The sequence below is a fragment of the Sodiomyces alcalophilus genome (genome assembly GCF_042370955.1).
Source record: "Sodiomyces alcalophilus JCM 7366 unplaced genomic scaffold ACRALscaffold_4, whole genome shotgun sequence".
Taxonomy (NCBI): Eukaryota; Fungi; Ascomycota; class Sordariomycetes; order Glomerellales; family Plectosphaerellaceae; genus Sodiomyces; species Sodiomyces alcalophilus.
In genome coordinates, this window is record NW_027263535.1 from 212,960 (window position 1) to 231,080 (window position 18,121).

The following is an 18,121-nucleotide window of genomic DNA, read 5'->3' on the forward strand; positions in this document are numbered from 1 at the left end:
TGGTCTGTTGTCATGATTCAAGGCGGCTGCAAAGGAAGATGGCCTTCCGAATACACTATTTGATATAGACAGAGACATCGAGCATTCTTCTTCCTACTGGCCAAGTTTTCCTCGGCCTCCTAATAATAAGGCAACGGTTCAAGATCCAGACCTTCAACGGAAAACTTGAACGAGTCGTTCCTGAGCTTGGTCGTTAGGGCGCCAGTCATGGAAGCACGCGAAGGGGAACATACCTCGAATAACTACCGGCGGCATCCAGATCCAGCCTTCCACGAACACAATCCTCGAAATCGACGTCAGCCCAGATAATCCCCTGGTCGTCTTCCCACTGCGGCCCGACGAGGACGTCTCCCAGCGGCCCGACGATGCAGCTACCGCCCCGGGAGCTCCATTCGGCCTGGCCAGAATCTGTCGAAGCGGCGGCGGCCGAAAGGTGACCGCTTGCTCCTTTGTCTTGTCCTTGAACCGGCGTCTCAGAAGCCTGCTTCCCATCCCCCTCCTCGTCGCAGCAGAGCACAATCTCGTGCCCGTCCTCGACGGCGATGCTCTTTCTTCGCCGGTGACCGTGCTGCGGCAGCCAAGACCCCCGGTTGGCCGGCAGTGGGTCCGATACCGCCGTCGACTCGGACGCGCCGGTCTTGCGCACGGCCATGTTGGAGCTGACGACGAAGCAGCGGCCCTCGCAGCCGACGGTGCGCATCAGGCTCAGCCAGGCGTCGCGGGCGTCGGCGGTGGGGGCGAGGTAGAGGTTGACGTTTTGGGCGTAGAGGGCCTGGCGGACCAGCGGCATGTAGCTCTCCCAGCAGATGGCGGCGGCGAGGTTGATGCGGATGCCGCGGATCGTGGTGGACACGGCGCGGAGCGTGGCGGCGCCGCCTTGGGCCCAGATGAGGCGTTCCGAGGCTGTCTTCGAAGTATGTCGTTGTTAGTTTGAAGAACATTGAAGCAATACAAGGCGCAAGAGGAGTAAATGCAGAGAAACAAATGCAAAGGACAACAGCAAGCTGGGTTGAAACATAGAAACATACAGGCATCACCTTGCGTCTCTTCCCAATGATCCCCTTGGCTGGATCCACGTAGACAACAGCGCAATACAAACTCCCGCCCGCCCGCTCAATCACGCCAACGACGAGGAAAACACCCGTGTCGCGACTCAGCTTCTCGAGCTCCTCCCTCGTGCCGTCCCCACGAACCGCCGCGACACCATCCTCCCCGTCATGCGCGCCGCCGAGCGGGAATTCGCGCCTCAACCACTTGTCCCCTCCGCCGGCACCCCCTTCGCCGACAATATCGCCCAGGTCGACGGCGCCCTTGAAGTAGCGTCGAAACTCCTCCCTCCCTGCCGCGGTCCGTTCGCCGACGACGGTGCCAAAGCCGGAGCCCCGCGGGTACCCGCCCAGGTAGGCTTCCGGGAGGAGGAGCAGGTCGGCGTGCAGGGCGGCGGCGCGGCGGGTAAGGGCGGCGAGGCGGTCCAGGGTGCTTGCTAGGCCTGCTGGGTCGGAGCTGGGGCTTGCTGTTGCGAGGCGCACATGGTGGCGTGCTGGGGGGGTGGGCGTTGTCATGTTTGTGTGCTGTGCGTATGTGCGTGCTGTTTGCGACGGTGATTGATTGTGGTGGACAGCTGCTTGATAGCAATTATGGAGTCACGGATAAGTTCAAGTTGCAGTAGACGACAATATGCCAGAGAAGGACGGCTAAAAAGTATAAATCCCTGGCCGCGCTGCTAGTAAATCCAACTTGGTCTCACGAGCTTCACCACAGGGAGGAGAAGAGGGGAGACGGATGACCCCACGCAGCGACCGAGTGACGCTATCTGCGTGGTAATACGTATTAATCATCTCCGATTCCAAGACATGGGGATCTACTATTCGTTGTTACCCGATGTAGGCCGACTGCTGACATTGAGCTTACACCCGCGCCAATACGACGCAGACTCCATGTCTGCTACGACGGAGACTTCTGGCGCGACATGGACGAGAACAAGACTCTTTGCAGGGCCCAATGGTTGGCCATACAGCTGGCCAAGCCTTCTAACCACCGAGTCGTTGATTAGTTGAATCTGAAGGCAGAGACAGCACGTATTAGTCGCGGAAGCCTCTGCTGACCTGGCTGTCTGTCGTGTCGCGACACGGTGAGGACAACACGGAAGCAGCAAAAGCAGCCTTGCCACTATTATATTAACTATTACTATCTCTACATTTAATCGCCTGTATGGCGATATTATTCTAGTTCATCGTCTCCGGAATCACCCTAGGATTGCGCAGAATCTGCACTCACTCCGCAGACTACCGCCAGTGCCGCCAGCTCAGCTTCAGCAGATCCATCTATTACTATTATATTACACACCTAGACTACGGATGTAGTCTATAGAAACGACCTGGAGGATTTACTAAGTGTATAAGTACGCGAGCATCAGAGACACCACGGAGAGCTAGACGTATAGTGGCTCGATACAAGTCCGACCTGTCCGGCTCCCTCGGCTCTCCCGGCTCTCCCGGCTCTCCCGGATTTCCCGGTTTGCCCGGCTTGCCCCTCTCTCCCGGATCTCCCGGCCCTGCCCACCTGGCCCGGCGTGTCCGACTGCCCTGCTATTACCAAACTCCTTTACCAGTCGAGTAACTTGCCTATTAACGCAAAGAATCGGCACAGCCTGAGGTCAACCGGACCTCGTCATGCAGGAGAAAAGACCCTCATCCAAACCGTCCCGCCAACCGCGAGTACTGTCCTTCCACTAGAGACAGAGCCACCAGACCACCAGTAAGTCGAAACCTCGAGGCACACAATATCATTAACTTTGAGGGATGCTAACATCTATCAGTCAAATCGGGAAAATGGCTGGACTCGGGGGAAATCTACCATCAGGTAGACACATCGCCGCCTCCAAGTCATTACCTGTCCCTGTCTTATCTCAATGCATAGAACCCTTTTGCTGGGCGACCAACACCGCAGACGCCAGACAAAGGCAACATCACCTACAGATAGTAATAAGAAGAACAGAGTAGCATTCGGCAGCACCTGGCTGCTTCCTAGTCATAATAATAACGAAACTACACGATGCAACGCCGTCCCATGAACAAATCGAGTGATCCTGGTCCACGTCCGCCTCGGGGTATGTCCACCAAGAACCATAACGAAGAGGACAGAAAGAGAAAGAAAAGTGACACAGTGGTTGGGACCCTTCCAGTCTGATCCCTTGTTCCCTTGTCCCAAGACCGTCGAGAAAGAGAATAAACAGTAAAGCAAAGCAACCAAACGCCTCGTCCTTTTCCCAACAGGGTCCCTCCATGAATTACCGTGGTCAATCTGTCGGTATCGTATCCTTGCCAGTTGCTGGCCCTTATCCCTGGTCTAACAGTTTCATTGAAATTCCTGTTTGATGTTTTCCGCCAGCCTTTTCTGTGGCCCCTTTTCTTTTCTCCTTGTATGTCGTCCATCCTCGTCGCGACGTTTGCACGTCATCTTTCATCACGGCATGACTCCTGTCCATGCCTCTTTTCCCGACGTTGAGAGGGAAGTCGTAGGGAGAGGAAAAAAGAAAGGAAAAAACAAAAACAAAAACACCTACTCACTCACAAACCCCTCCTCTTCCTCGTCCTCTTCAAGCAAAAACCATTCTGAATCCGCCCCATTCTGGCCCCGGGCCCCCACCAACCCCATGTCCGCTCGAACGTCCCTCTGGATCCGGAGAAAGTACCGCCGGAGCGACCGCAACCCCCGGATGAACCCCCCGTCGGGCTGGTTCGGGTGCTGCGGCGGGCACGGCTTCCCCTCGGCCAGGTCGCCCTTGGTCAGGCTGTTGGCAAAGTCGGCAATCTTGAAGTCAATCTCGCGCTTGTTCCTCCGCCGCCGCCTCTCCTTGAGCGCCGCCGCCGCCGCCGCCGCCTCCTCCGTGTCCGTCGCAAAGTCCGTCGTCGAGTCCTCCACCGCCGTGTCGTACTCGCCCGCCTCGCGCGACGCGTCCCCGTCGTAGAACATGAGCAGGCTCGCCGCGTAAAACCGGTACCCGTCCAGCCCCCGCACAATCGACTCGAGCTGGTCCAGCTTGGCCAGGATCGTCGGGATGTGCCGCAGGATGCTGCCCGGGTCCACCCCGTCGTACAGGAACCGCGTCAGCGCCCCCTGGAACTCGCGCCCCGCCTTGAGGCTCCGCCCGTAGTACTTGTCCTTGAAGATGTACGTCTGCGTCGGCACGTCCCACACCTGGAGCCCGCACACCCGCACCCCGAGCTGCCGCGACGTCGTCCGCGCGCACTTGCCCTGCTGTGACTTGCGCTTCTTGGGTGTCGCGTCCACCCCGTACTGCCGCGTGCCCATCTTGAGGTCCATGATGCACGGCCGCTTCATCCCCGCCGTCAGGTCCTCCAGCAGCAAGAAGAGTTCGGCCCGACAGTCCTTGCGGCCTTGGATCTGTGCTTCCTTGGGGTTGACCGGCCGTGGGATCTTTTCAAACTCGGGCATGGGTGGTACCCCGTCTATGGGTGCCGCGTCATCTACCGGTGCCGCTTCCGCCGTCGCCACTTCCTGTGTGCTGGGAGGTGCAATGTCGTCCGTCGGTTGGCTGCGCTCGACACCGTTGCTTTGCGCCGCCGTCTGTGGCTCGGCCTCCTTCTCGCAAACCGGAAGCGGGCGTCTCGTCGTCTCGTGGTCATCGTCGCCCTCCATGCGTGCATCGTCCGCCTGCTCCCAATACTTCAGATGACCCCTCGAGTCCGTCACATCACGCGGCTTTCTCCGCAGGGCGCTGCCCGAGTACCGTCGCTTCTTCTTCTTCTGATCCAAGTTCATCTGCTCGGCGAGCGTGTCTGCTTCGGGCGCACTCGTCCCGGTCACGTCCTGCGGGCTGTCCTCGTCGCTATCACACCTCGCGGGCTTCGAGGCTTCAGACTCGTCGGCGTTCTGGTGAGCGGGTGGCTTATCGGCGCCCGTCTCCCGCGTCGTCGGCTGAGTCTTTTCGTGCGACTCATGGAGACGCGCCGGCGCGACCGAATCCGACATGGACCGCCCCGCCTGGTTAATGCGGAGAGGGATGGGACGTTGATGGGGCCGCCGGTGCTTGCGCACGGGGATCGGCTGCTTCAGGAATGCATCGTTGAACACCTCATTGCGAAGCCGCTTGTTGATGGTCGTGGCGCCCCAGCTGTTCGCATGCCGTCCCTCCGTCTTGGGCCGTTCGGTCCGCACATTGATGGGTTTGCTCGCCCCGTTCGGTACGGCCGCTGCCGAAGTGCTGCGACTCCGACCGGGCAACGCAGGCGCCGGCGTCGGTTGAAGCAGATACCGGGGGAGGATATGCTTGTTGTCGTCAAAGGTGACTGTCGGGATGGGAATCTGCCCGGATGCGAGAGAACGGCTGACGATCCTGGGCGATATGTTGGCACTTTGGACGGCGTCGTCCGAGAGACCCTCCTTTGGTGGTTGGGCGGTATTCGGCGCCTGGGTCGCGTCGTGTTCGCCATGCTGTCGACGTTCCGACGAGGCAGCCTCGTGAGGCTTGTTGGCGACCGACTTGCGTCTGATTTCCTTTGAAAATGTAACGTTGAGCACGCCGATATATCTAAAGTCCATTCGTTAGTCCAAGACATTGCCAAAAGGAAAAAAAAAAAAAAACCCACCTTGGTAAAAACGTCAGCAGGTCACGGTGATGCCGCTCGACCTTTTCGTAAAACTCATTCTCCCTATTGTTGAGCTGCTTACAGACGGCTCGCCGCGAGAAGCGCCAGAGAGTGGTGTGACCGCCCACCTGGTGACGATAGGGAATGAGTTCTATTGCCTCTAGAGGCTCCTCTTTGATTCCTACGTGCTGGTCATGCACAGGCCTCTGGTCTTGCAACTCAACCTCCCCCTCCCGCTTCCCTGCCGCCTGCGCCGCCCTGGCCCTGGCCTCCGGCTTCTCGTCGCTGGCGTAGTAGTGCTTATCTAGCTTGTCTCGCTTCGCCTCGCCAAGACCAGCCTGTGCAACCTCGGGCGCCCGATTCGGCCTCGATGGCTCCGCATCTTGCGCCTCTGCCGCCGCTGCCACTGCCGCCGTAGCCTTCTCCGCTGCCGCTGCCTCCTCCTCCTCCTTACCGTGGTGGGACGCTTCTTCTGCCGCCTCATCTTCGGGCTCTGGCTCCGGCTCGTCGGCCTTGACCAACCACGGATGGAAGTCGCCGTTCCGCGTGGCAGTTGGCAGTCTTTGGTCGGGCGCCACGTCGCTATCGTCGTCTCGCGATTCGTCCGGACCTTGGTGGGGTACGAAGACGGCGGATGAGATCTTCTCCTCGCCCGACTCGTCGCCCTCTTCTTCGTGGCTGTCTCCGACTTCGGTACTGTCGCCAGAGTCCCGGCGATTTTCGGCGAAACGAGACGCAGAAGTGGCCTCGAATTCAGCTCGCGCGGTGGAAGGGGTCAAGTCTTTTTCGTCGGCTCGCTCTCGAGAGAACAGATCGGTGCTCTCGTCGAACAACTGGCCGTGCGTTCTTCTCAAACCGAAATAATCCCGCCGTGGCTGGGACTCGTCAACGGCAGTCTCGGACAAGTCGACCGGGAAAGACTTGGCCCTCTGCAGTCTGCCCCTTTCCGGCTCGTCTTGTGGGCCGAGACGAGGCGAAGGCAAGGCGGTCGCCATCTTGCCCGAGTCACGCAGGGACAGCTCCAAGCCTTGTGGGGGCGGTGACGGCGCTTCGCTGCCACGCACTACCGCTTGGACGTCGCTGGGGACGGCCTTGCGATGGGTCTTCTTACGACCCCTCTCTTTCTCTTCCTTGGGTACCTTGGGGAGGCCTTCTCGGAAGAAGCGGAGGCTGTGACTCGTCTTGCGGCTCCGAGCATTCGGTTCGGCGCCCATCATGGCTTCCGTCACGGCCTTCTCCACCTGGCCGTCCTCCTCCCCGTCGTCGGGGTGGCCGGACCCAATGGACCACATTTTCTCGGGACCTTTCTGCAGGCGTTGATCAGGTCTCCTGGAGGCGCAGACGGCTTGCAGCTCTGAAAGGAGGTCCTTCCATTCGGAATGGTTGGCAGGGTGGGCGGCATGACGTGTTGCCGGCGTGGTTGTGCCGGTCGTGTGCGGGGCGCCGCCGGCGTGTCGACGTGGCAAATCCACCACGTCCTTGACCTTGGTTTCCTTCTCGACTCGGCTAGTCGAGGCTCCCCTGTGCTGCGAGTCCCGGCTGTAGGCGAGGCGGTCGGCGAACATGCCGGTGATGTCGTTGAGATGTGTCACATCGTAGGATAACGATGGCGGGCCAACATGGGCCGCCGGTGAGAGGATGGCTGCCATGGGAGCGGTCGTTGTGGAGGAGGTCGTGGTGGCGGGGGTCACAGAACTGATGGTCAGGCCGGTCCGAGGTGTCACTGAAACGCGGTCGCCCTTTTCGCGGTACACAGCATGAAGCTTGGGGGGGTTGCCGTTGTGGATGTTCTTGTTATCGTTATTACTGCTGTTGGTATCGCCGTGGTTGATCGAGGGCGAGGGCTGCTTGTTGGTGTCGGCAGTGGTGTTGGCAGCGGTGTCGGAGGATGGACTCGGAGTAGGTTTGGGCCGCGAACGATCCGAGTGGGAGGACGATGAAGATGATGTTGATGTAGAAGGGATGCCACGAGCACTCGCCAAGGCCTGGGTTAGCAGTGACGGGCCGGAATGCCTGGCAAGGACAGCAGGGCCACGGGTCTTCTTATTCTGATGGGGAACGGCAGTGGCATTTGTGGCATTTGTGGCGGCGGCCGCGGCGGTGGTGGTGGTGGTGGTCGTACCGGTACCGCTGTTAGGCGCGTCGGTGACTGCGTCCGGCCCAGCTTGTTGGGCCGCAGTGGGTGGAGCAACGGGAGAGGAAGCGAGATGATGGGCAGGGGACTGTGATAGTGGATGCGATGGCTGATGTGGCTTCCCGGGTGGCAGTGATTGGGTGGTAGAGTCGTGGTCGATTTGTTGGATGGCAGGCGAAGAGCCAGGGCCAGAGGGAAGACCAGGTTCAGGGTTAGGAGAGGGAGAAGAAGTCGGAGAAGAAGATGAGGGAGAAGAAGAAGAAAAGACAATGGTGGAGGATTTGAGGTCATGGGAGGTACAAGGGTCAGGACCAAGACCGGGGCGAGCAGTGTCGTTATCCATTTCGCCGCCGACCGAAGCGGCAGCGGGAGGTGGTGGGCCACCATGACCATCACCAGCGAGCCCATGCTCTCCATTACTGACAGGTTCGGTTGTCAACGTGGATGCAGATGTGGACGTGGAGATGGTGGTGTCGGTGGCGGCGACATCAGCATCGACATCGGCATTGGTATGGGGCGTGATCGTAGGTCTCATCGTCGTAGCACGTGCGGCATTTTCGAGGTCGCGATGCGAGGTGGACATGAGGAGGACATTGGGCATACGTATAGGGACGGAGACGGTAGAAAAGGAACGCGGCGGCCGTCGATAGGGACAATGGGGGGTGTGTGGTGATGGTGGTGGTTGGTGCGGCGGCAAAGGATGGAGTAGCGTCGGAAGGATGAATGTGGAGGAAGATGGAGAAATGCCTAAGGCTGTGAGGATAAATCACAGTATTAAGGTAATTTTACCTTTGTTTGTGGGTGGATTTAGTGGGGGGTGTATGTTTGTAAAGGGGCGGGGTGGCAGCCGATTTGTCAAGATGCACCGGCCAGTGCAATATCTATGGAATTATCCGACTCCGCTCTGTTATCATTTGATACAGTGTAGATAGGGGGGAAAGAAGGACCCAGAAAAGAGGGGAAAGTGGGTCTTGTCTCGGTACAAAGTGCGATGATGCCATTGAATTGGAGGAAACGGTAGGGTGAGGTTGGAGTACAAGTGGGGCCGTTCTCCTTCCCTTATCAATGTCCAATCTCGTATCGAGATACAAGAATTGTGTGACCTCCCTTTAGTCGCTACGGACCATCCAGGTTCCCACGTGCCCAAGTACGCACGGTCGTAGGGCGTAGCGATTCAAAGTCATGTACCCGGTACGAACTAGTGCCGAGCCAGTACAAAATTGGTGTCCGTGATAGAATCATACGCATAATTAATTACACTGACGGATATCTCGAATAAGGTCACATATTCCATCTATTCGCTACCGCCTAAACTCGTCTTTACCACGAAGCGTTCCTCCCAGATGGTCGCAAGATCATTTACCCGGGAAACATTGTGCGTTCCAAGTAAGGTCATAGGTACGCTGTAGTATCAGCTACCCCGGGGAGGCCTCAAACCGGCCGGTCTCCCGCGTCGGCCCGCGACACCTTGGGGTAAGGATAAGTACGTTGTACCTAGGTACTCTACAACGTATCTTCGTACATCACAACGTATTGAATGTCCTTATCGGCTCGTGTCGGCTGTCCACTTTATACCACGCTATCCCAAGCCATCGGATCACGTTCCTCGTGCGGATACTCCCAGAGGTCACGGTCCGGGGGTGCGAAGTACCTACGGAGCAAGACTCCAGCCCGACCACGGACCACGGAGCTGGACCTGGGGCTGGCCCCCGTATCAAGGGTCAAGACTCAATCTTCACCAATCATGCCACAACGTGGTTTTGCTTCAAAGGTGGCATTTCAACTCGGGTCTGCCTATCCAATCCCATTCAGCCCTTCAAGAATGCATTGTAATTGGGATCCGGGGAACAGTGGACGCGGTCTATTTTAGGACACCAAAGGACACGCCCTCCACGTCTGCCAGCATATCCTATCTGTCGCTATTCAGACATCCTATGATTCCTATCTCATCGCCCATCTGAATTCAACATCTCGGGATCATGGCCTCTGGCCCGCTCGCTCGCTCCCCTGGACGGCTGTTGCCGCATCATTCTCCCGTCATTCCATTCGAACGTACTAAATAAGCTAATATAACGTATATGACCCAGATTTGTCCCAGTTCCTGACAGATAATGATGCCCATCCCATCTACATTGTATCCATGATCATGGCCCGCCTCACCTATCAAAACCGAGGCCGGGACAACGGGTAGGAAGACATGATGCGCGCTACCCGTCATCCACTCGCCACCGTAAGCTATAGCCACGAGGAGCGACCATGGCATTTGATGCTCCCCGACGGGTCAACTGAAACAACGCTCATCTCGCATCCTTTTGATACGTCACTGTAAATCAATTTGTCGTAGTGTCGATCCTGAGCCCCAAAAGTCGGCTCGAGCGTCTTGGGGACGTCCAAACAGACAGCGAGAATAGGTCATGTGCCTGGTCTTGGCCTGTGAATTGTGAACCCCTTTCTATTTTTGTCCCTATTCTTTAACTTCGGACTGCTTGGAGAAAATAAATATCCGAGTCGGCAAGGGAAGATGGAAGAGAATAAAGGGGACTGGAAGCCAAACCTCGCTGAGCTTGCTTTTCCGTCATGGCAATTTCCACCCATGAAGGACTAAGATGTCAATTTAACGACGATTATTAGTTTCATTTAGCTCGTACGGTGCCCTGATGCCCTGACTATGCAACAAGAGGTCCAAGCAAAGAATCGTACACCTCATGACTTATGTCCCCCTCCATCCATACCCATCAGTTACCATGGACCAAAGCCAATACCTGTCCAACTCCTCGCTAGCAAAAAACAGACTCTCAAGAAGATACCTCGACAATGGCCGTCCTTTGTCCTGGTCTCGTGATGATAAAACGTGGTCAAGACACGATGGGTCTCCTACCCGAGTACCCTGCGCACCAGCCTATCCTGTCCCTCGAGCAACCCACGCACGCCGTCTAGACCAGACTAAACGACTTATCCTTCCTCCTTGTGCTTCCCGTCGTCCTCTCCGACTTGGCACGCGCAACATCGGCCTCGACTGTGATGAGCTCAATGTACTCATCCAGGTCCCGGAGAACGGCATCAACGGCATCCGGCTCCTCCATCTCACCGCCCGACTCTGCCCATTCTTCCACTCCATTCCCGACCTTCTTTTCCGCGTTCGTAGAAACAGTGGCCGAGTTCACCGGCTCGCCATCCTCCAGGCGGCGGGCCTCCTTGTCCGCGTGTATTCTTTTGGACATTTCGTCGACCGCCAAAAAGGCATCCGCCATGGCGGTTGGCGCTGGGCTTTCCGGCCCACGCGACGACGGCAAGATGCGATGCCTGTGACCCTTGACCTGGAGCTTGACGGCATTAAAGTGCCCGTGGAATGCACCCACCCGGTTGTCCGGTAGGTCCGCAAGCGCTTGGTCCGGCGGCGGCGATGCTGTCCTGCTGCGACACGGCATGGGCGTGATCGGCTGCGTGGGGCTATCATCTTTGTCCTCATCCGTCTCACAGGGAAGGGGGCCCCAGGAGACTCTTTTCCTGGGACGCTCGGAGTATCTCGGGCTCGACGAAAAGTCGGTCAAGATGCCGCGTTTCTTGCCAGGATGGATGAGCGTGGTTCGCGATTCGCCCGTCGGATGACGAGACGGCCCGGGGGAAGGCGATAGGAAGTCCCTGAAAGCCTTGAGAGTGATCGTGGGAGTTGCCCGATCCCTGGCTGGCGCGTGAGTCGGTGTATGTTGTGTGCCCGGTACTTGATCAGGTCTTAGGCCTGCTGCTGCTGACTTGCCGGCCATGTGGTGCTCGTGGTCATTCTCCCTTGTCGATGCTGTAGGTGTTTCCGCCTGCGTGTCCTCGGCTGTGGTACGTCGAGATGGCGAATTGAATGGCGAATTGACACCGATGCCGGCCATTCGGAGGGCGTGATGAGCGACGAGGCGCATACTCCCGAAACTCCCAGACCAGGGACTCTGCGACTCCTGCTGCGTTGCACCATCGACTAAACTCTCTTGGCTGGACAAAAAGTCGATTTCCTGCCGCAAGTTCAGTTGCGATGGCTCGTCTTGCCAGGGAGTCTGCTGCGACGGCGCCACCACGGAGTCATGGTTACCGAGCAGTCCGGGCGCCTGAATTTCGGGCAGTATTGACCGGGTGCCCTGTCCTTCGTCCACATCCATGAGGTCGCGGCCGTGGTGAATGGGTGTGTCAATGCGGAGCATATCCGACAACTTGTTGCTTGGTGCGAGCACGGCCGGACCTTGCGATTCCTTCCAGGGCGTTTGCTGGGATAAAGCCACCATACTATCGTCGCCCGGGGCGTCGGTCGCAGCTGGGCCATTCTCGTATTCCATGCCACCATGGGACGCTTGCACATGCGGCATGACGTCGTGGTGGACGACCTGCGTGTCTCTCCACGGGCTCTGCTGCGAGACGGGTATGGCAACGGACAGATCTTCAGGTGGTTCGACTTGGCTTCCGAGTGGTGTGACCTCGGCTGCCGCGTGCTGGAGCGGGGTTGTCTCGCGGTGGTTTTGTCCTACTTGCGCGTCGGAGAGTATCGGAGCCGTGCAACTGGTTGAGGTTTCGGTCTCGTCCGTCATAATCGCCTCTGCTGTCCTCTCCTCAGTCACTCGAGTCACATCAGGTAGTAGAGAAGTTGATGTGTTGGTCTCATCCATAGTGACCACATTGGGCGCCTTCTCTTTAGTTTCCAAAGGCACGTCAGGCGAGCACGAGGTCGCGGTTTCGGCCTGGTTCGTGACGACTTCCTCTACTGTTCCCTCTTCGGTGACGGGGGCCAGGCCGGCCGGAGACGGGGCTGCGTCTTCGGTTTCGTCCGTGGCGACCACGTCGGGAGTCTTTTTAATTTCCTCAACTCTTCCCGAAGCGGGATTTTCGTGGTTTGGCTCATCTTCGACAATTGCCATTCCGCTTGACAAACGTGCTTCAGGCAACTTGTTTGTCGTGAGGTCCGGTGGCGGTTGGAGTATTTCTTCCCGCAAGGGCGATTTCTCAAGCGGACAGTCCGGACTTTGTTTGTTATCATCCACCGGCTTGGCCGTTTCGTCAAATGGCAATGGACATGGAGGCTTGTCAGTTCCACCGCCGCCATCAACTATATCGGCATTCATGCATTCGGCGAGCGTGCTCGGATTAAACGCAGTTTGCGAGCAGGGAACCACGTCGATGGCTTTAATAGGTTGGCTGTCGAGTTGGGAAGGTCCCAGGTTCTCCTCTTCTGCGCCATCGTCAATGGCTGGGTCGTTGGAAGAAGTGGTGTTTGAAAGAGATGCTGGTGGCTGAAGTTTGACTTGGTCGGATGATCCTCGTTGGATGGATGGCCGGGGAGGGGATGATGTGGCGAAAGTATTCTCAGCTGTCTGTTCTTGTTTATCGTAGGAAGAGACAGTGGCCTCACCAGCAGTGGACCAGTTATTGGTAGTCTCGCAGCTTGTCTCGGCCGGCAAATCTGAATGGACTCTCTGGAGATTGCTCGTATTATGTCGTGCTATGGACGAATCCTCCACTGCTTCTTCATTCCGGGTGCCCAACGACGTAAAATCGGAGATTTCGTCCTCGATAGCTTCAATGTCAACACTACTTGTGATGTCGCCAGTCGTGGCATTGTCGATTCGGGCGTCGGCCAGAGTCTCGCGTTTGATGGGCAGTCGAGGTGACAAGGGCGGCTGGGGTAAAGACGAGGCCACTTCGCGTCCGGGTGAGACGGTCCTGTTCTTCTTCCGTCTAGCTCGGGAGACGAAGCCGTGATCTTGCTGCGTCTCCAATTCCGAGTTGTCCTCTTGTAGTCTCGCTCTGGCCTTCTTGGGTCGGTGCTTGGTGGGGGATGAATGGTTGGCGTTGCGGAGGAACCGTCTGCTCGGACTGCTTTTGGGGACAGACGACGTCCGTTGGCGGTGCGATATTTGCGATCGGGCTGATGCCGCGCGCCAGGTCCGTGGCTTCTCAGCGGAGCCGCTCGGCCATGAGAGCTCGTCATCCGAGAGATCCTCCCCCTTGAGTATTCCGTGAGGAGACCCGAGTGGCCCGCAGCGCGTGGGGATCTTCCGGTCGGACGACTGGCTGTGGCTGGGCTCCGGACTCCGAAAACTGGTCTCCATGCCGACATTCAGCTCGTCCTCTCCAGAGGAATCGTCCCATAACTGGCTGCTGACAAGCTTCCGCGTGCTGGGGCTGCTGGTGTGATTCTGCACAAGCATGGAGGCGATATCCTCGTCATCGGCGCTTTCCTCGCCCCGCAAGCGCTTTCCACGAGGGCGCTTGAGCCATGAAGAGGTTTCGGCTGGTCTTTTGCGTGACGTTTTCGTAGATTTTTTTGCAGGTGCCCGGATTTTTTCCTTCTTGGGTTGCTCGATTTCGACGGTACTCCTCCAAGTTTCCACCATTGCTAGCTCATCCTCATCGAGGTATTGGTGATGCGACGGCACATCAGCGGGGCGATCGAGACTCTCGGGGCTAGGGAGATGACAGGCCGAGTCGGGTCGGGTCTTCGTCTCGTGGTTCTCGGCGAAGGAGTCGTCAATAAAAGGTGAGGCGAAAGCTGGTCTTTTAGCTGATGGCTGGGACGCGCCAGCGTTGTGAAGGAGTCCGGGTGTGCGGATGCCGGACGTGGTGCGGGATTGGGATGCCGACGACCCTTTCTTAGAGCGCCACGGACTGACCCAGCCAGAGCCTTGATTAAAGGGGCCTTGCAGGGTGGAAGAAAAGAGTCGTAGCGGTGCCCCCTCGAGGAAGCGGACGGCGGCCTTCTCGTACGCCCATTTGCGATGGGCCTGGCTCGGGTACTGCTCATCGTCGGAACCCTCCCATAGCACTTCGCTGGGGTCAGCTTCGCAGTATAAAGGTTCGTCCCCAACTTGGAGCAAGTCCTTATAGCGGGCCGTGGGCATTGCAAATCGAGCTTCTTCAGTTTGATCTCGGAGGGTCGTTCATCGGCCGGAGTAGATAGCGGGCGGTGACAAATGACGGTGGAGCAGGAATACGAATTGAGTGCTCATGGGAGCCGGACAAAGAGACGTCGAAAATACGGGATCGTCGTAAAGCGCCGATCTGGCTTGGGCGAAAGCCGACGTGGTGGAATGGAATTGAGGTGTTGAGTTGACAGGGACAATGAAACTGCGGCTTGGGGCTTGGGGCTGGAGGCTTGGGCCTTTGTCAGGGTGTTCACCTGGAGACGCGAAATTCCGCGTCCGCTACGTGTGCCCCCGCGTCTACACGTGACATCGTGTTTAATGAGTGTATCATTACATCAGTAAGCAGTGTGGCTAGGTTAGTGCCGCCACATGTGGCGAGTAACTGATATCTTATCTTGTTACCCGCCCCGCCCGTTGACAAGGCAACCATCTGTGTTTATGTCAAATTCGGAAAGAGCCTTCGAGTTCCCACCTGCCTTTCTATACGCGACAGGTACGTAGGTACAATTTGTATCGCTGACGGCAACAACGAAAATCCATCGCGTTCCATCGCCATCATAACCAACGATGCGCTCGACATCATTCTAGAGGCATTGTCGATACTAACCATCAAGCAGGCCTCAGCTTTTCAGTTCTCCTTTACCCTATATTCTGTCAAGGCATTTTTTGTTCATACATTCAATCTCCAATCCCCATCCAGACGACGCCCAAACGAGTCCCAACGCGACCCTCCGCTCCATCAGCCAGAGAACCCAACATCCTTCGCTCCCACGTCCTCTTCTAGTCGCCGGCCGTGAGCCAACGCTGCTCCATGGACTGTCGATAGTCTGATTCCTTGGCTACCTTTTCACCTACCAATCTCTCGCCATGTCGCACGCCTGGCTCGATTCTCTCTCCGAGGACTGGCCCTCCCATGCCGGATCCGATCCGTCTCCCCCTACTCAACTTCCGACCCTCAATAGCGATGAGAATATGCAACCAGTTAACAGAAGCGGCGGGAGTAAGATTCCTTTGCCGATTGGCAAGGTAAAACATCGGATACACCACGACACTCTCGACTATAACAATAGCAGTGCCCATGCGCTCAACGAACGGAGCTCGAGCGAACGCAACATAACCTCGTCAATTCGAAAGTATACCCCATCATCGCCAGGCGTTAGATTTACGGGCGACGGTCGCAATACAAGCCGCAGATACTCAACATCCACTGCTGGCTCGGTGATTCACAACACTGTCCAACACAAATCCCCCGGCCCCGCAGCGACCAACAGACATGGCCACACCCCCGAGTGGAAGCGACGCCTAGTGTACGGGGAGGTGCCGTATGGCGAACAACGCGACCTCTTTTCCTCGGCTGCCGCTGGCTTGGAGGATATTTTCAAGCCGCCTCCCCCACCCCGAGACGAATCTCCCGACAGTCCTCTGCCACGACGGGACACCACACTACCTTCCAGTCCCCCGATCTACCATCACCACCACCAACACCAACACCACGAGTTCGGGACACCCAAGCTGGAGGATGACGGTGACATCGACGGCGACGACGGAGCTCTGGCACAGGCGAGGGAGGGTAGTCCCAGCCCCCAGTCCCCGTAAGCTCCGTGGAATCTCCTACAGGATGAGGGATGAGTCTTTCGACCAGAGTATGCTGAGTGGTGCTACCGACACTGCACATCGAGACAGCCAGGGTCAGGAACCCACGGCCAGGGAGAGTGCCGAGAGTGCGCCGACAGCGGCCACCTCCGTAACAGGCCTCGCCCCCCCGGAAGACCACTCGAGGAAGACTAGTGGACAGAGCTACATCAGGAACGAAGACTTTAGTCCCATCATACTCACATGCCGCCAAGGGGGCGACGGCCAAGTTGGCTTCGCCCCAATACCCGCCGAAGAACTCAAGGAACGCCTCGAAAAGCTACGGGACGACCAGATCCTCCTTCGTTCCCACTTCGACGGCGAGCCTGATGACAGCGATGCGCATCCCGATGACGGTCATGGCGAAGCATCGGGCAACGAGTCGTCAGCAGCATATCTGGCACCACTCGGAGACTTTGTGAATGTACGACGCGGCGGCCCTTTCGGCGGAGGGCTCGTTCAGGCATCGTTTGCTGAGTCCCGTGGGAGACACCTCAGAGATGCTTCCCGAGGAATCCCTTCAGGCAAGCACGCCGAAGCAATTCCCGACCATCAGAAGCAATGACTTGGGTCAGGGTAGCTACCGATTCTCGACCGCCAGCCCCCTCGAGCCCCGGGCACCGTTTCCGAGCCCTGAAAAACAACCGGCCCGTGCCGAGTCGAGTGGGGGGAGCCCCCTCAAGCTCTTCGGCCCCTACGACACCTTTACCAACCAAACCCTCCTCCGTCGCATAAGCCAGTTTGAAGAGCGATCATCGGATGCATCTCAGTCATTCGGGGGCGAAGACATGGCCGGGGAATCCACGTCGAACGGGAACAGACAGCGCATCGTTTCGAGCACGGCATCGGTCAGCCAGTTCGGCAAGGGCGATTTGGAAGGCTATCAGTTTAGTGAAGAGGCGTCATTACCACAGTTTGGAGATGATAGCCGGCTTGAGTTTGACTCATACGACGACAATGTTGAAGCGGATGGATCCCCATCTCCTGGCTCAGGCGTCAGCGACCGGTTCCGAGGGATGTCGCATCAAGAGGAGGAGCGAATAATGATGGTGCAGAAGAAGCGCCAAGACGTGAACGCAGTGGCGGGATCACGACATAACGCGACCGAATCTATGGTGCCAGGAAAGTCCAACGCTGTGCCTCACATCGATATCAGATCCGGACGGGCGGCCCTGGGAACGCCGAATAGCGAACCCAAAAGACCTAGAACGTCCCCATCGAAAGATCCGACTCCCAAGCGCAGAAGAACCCTCCACCGATCCGATGTCGCCTTTGGTCACGACCAGCAACGACCTACCGTTCAGTCGGTCCAGGACACCCACCGGCATATGCAGTCCATCCTGGTCAAAGGCCGCAAGGACCCTCGTCCTGCTGGCGTCCGACATCTTGCGCCTCCTGGCCACTATCATCACCCCCTCCAGAATGTTGTCCGTCCCAGGACACCCACCCCGAGCCAGAGGTCATCGCTCCAGAGAGACCGACATCCCGGCTTCGAAGTGACGTCGGCGGAAGACATGACACCGCCATCACCCAGTCGATCCTCGCCGTTGGGTATCGGTGTTGACGACGACAGGGTCCCGTGGACCGAGACGGATCGCAAGCCATCTATTAAGACGCAGGATTTTGTGGACCAAGCCGGCGCCATCATGGCCATGATCCGGAATGGGGCCAAACCTCCCAGCGTCCTTGCCAGTGTCGAGGAGTCGGAAGGCGAAAACGGCGGCGGACCCAGCACGGGCTTCCAGGACGATTCGTACGAGTCGACAAACGAACCTTTTTCCAGGCCGCCGAGCCGCGAGGGAAAACCCGCCGTGACCAGACTGCCGGCTCGTCAGGAGGACCCC

General features: G+C 57.8%; 5 protein-coding genes across 5 annotated transcripts; 2 read left to right on the forward strand and 3 right to left on the reverse strand.

The window, feature by feature from the left end:
* Positions 1-119: 119 nt before the first annotated feature.
* On the reverse strand, positions 120-1,562 carry ACRALDRAFT_2041722 (uncharacterized protein; the record flags this gene model as incomplete). The annotated part of the gene is made up of 3 exons (XM_071021178.1): positions 120-180; positions 234-907; positions 1,029-1,562. The coding sequence occupies 3 exons, from the start codon at positions 1,560-1,562 to the stop codon at positions 120-122; spliced, it is 1,269 nt and encodes a 422-aa protein (XP_070874358.1).
* Positions 1,563-2,894: 1,332 nt separating this feature from the next.
* On the reverse strand, positions 2,895-8,484 carry ACRALDRAFT_1076983 (uncharacterized protein). Its single transcript, XM_071018570.1, has 2 exons — positions 5,613-8,484; positions 2,895-5,554 (listed from the first exon to the last, which is right to left on the reverse strand). The coding sequence occupies exons 1-2, from the start codon at positions 8,345-8,347 to the stop codon at positions 3,562-3,564; spliced, it is 4,728 nt and encodes a 1,575-aa protein (XP_070874359.1). The 5' UTR covers positions 8,348-8,484; the 3' UTR covers positions 2,895-3,561.
* A 605-nt stretch (positions 8,485-9,089) lies between these two features.
* On the forward strand, positions 9,090-10,953 carry ACRALDRAFT_1094230 (uncharacterized protein; the record flags this gene model as incomplete). The annotated part of the gene is made up of 9 exons (XM_071019708.1): positions 9,090-9,121; positions 9,156-9,517; positions 9,559-9,596; positions 9,650-9,782; positions 9,855-9,933; positions 9,982-10,065; positions 10,104-10,186; positions 10,255-10,320; positions 10,425-10,953. The coding sequence occupies 9 exons, from the start codon at positions 9,090-9,092 to the stop codon at positions 10,586-10,588; spliced, it is 1,041 nt and encodes a 346-aa protein (XP_070874360.1). The 3' UTR covers positions 10,589-10,953.
* Positions 10,335-14,621, reverse strand: ACRALDRAFT_1082391 (uncharacterized protein; the record flags this gene model as incomplete). Its single annotated transcript, XM_071019305.1, has 1 exon — positions 10,335-14,621. One exon carries the CDS (start codon positions 14,619-14,621, stop codon positions 10,680-10,682), a length of 3,942 nt encoding a protein of 1,313 aa, XP_070874361.1. The 3' UTR covers positions 10,335-10,679.
* Positions 14,622-14,693: 72 nt separating this feature from the next.
* ACRALDRAFT_211408 (uncharacterized protein) lies at positions 14,694-15,476 on the forward strand (the record flags this gene model as incomplete). The annotated part of the gene is made up of 6 exons (XM_071023662.1): positions 14,694-14,802; positions 14,830-14,928; positions 14,969-14,992; positions 15,025-15,085; positions 15,139-15,276; positions 15,305-15,476. The coding sequence occupies 6 exons, from the start codon at positions 14,694-14,696 to the stop codon at positions 15,474-15,476; spliced, it is 603 nt and encodes a 200-aa protein (XP_070874362.1).
* Between the last annotated feature and the right edge of the window lie 2,645 nt (positions 15,477-18,121).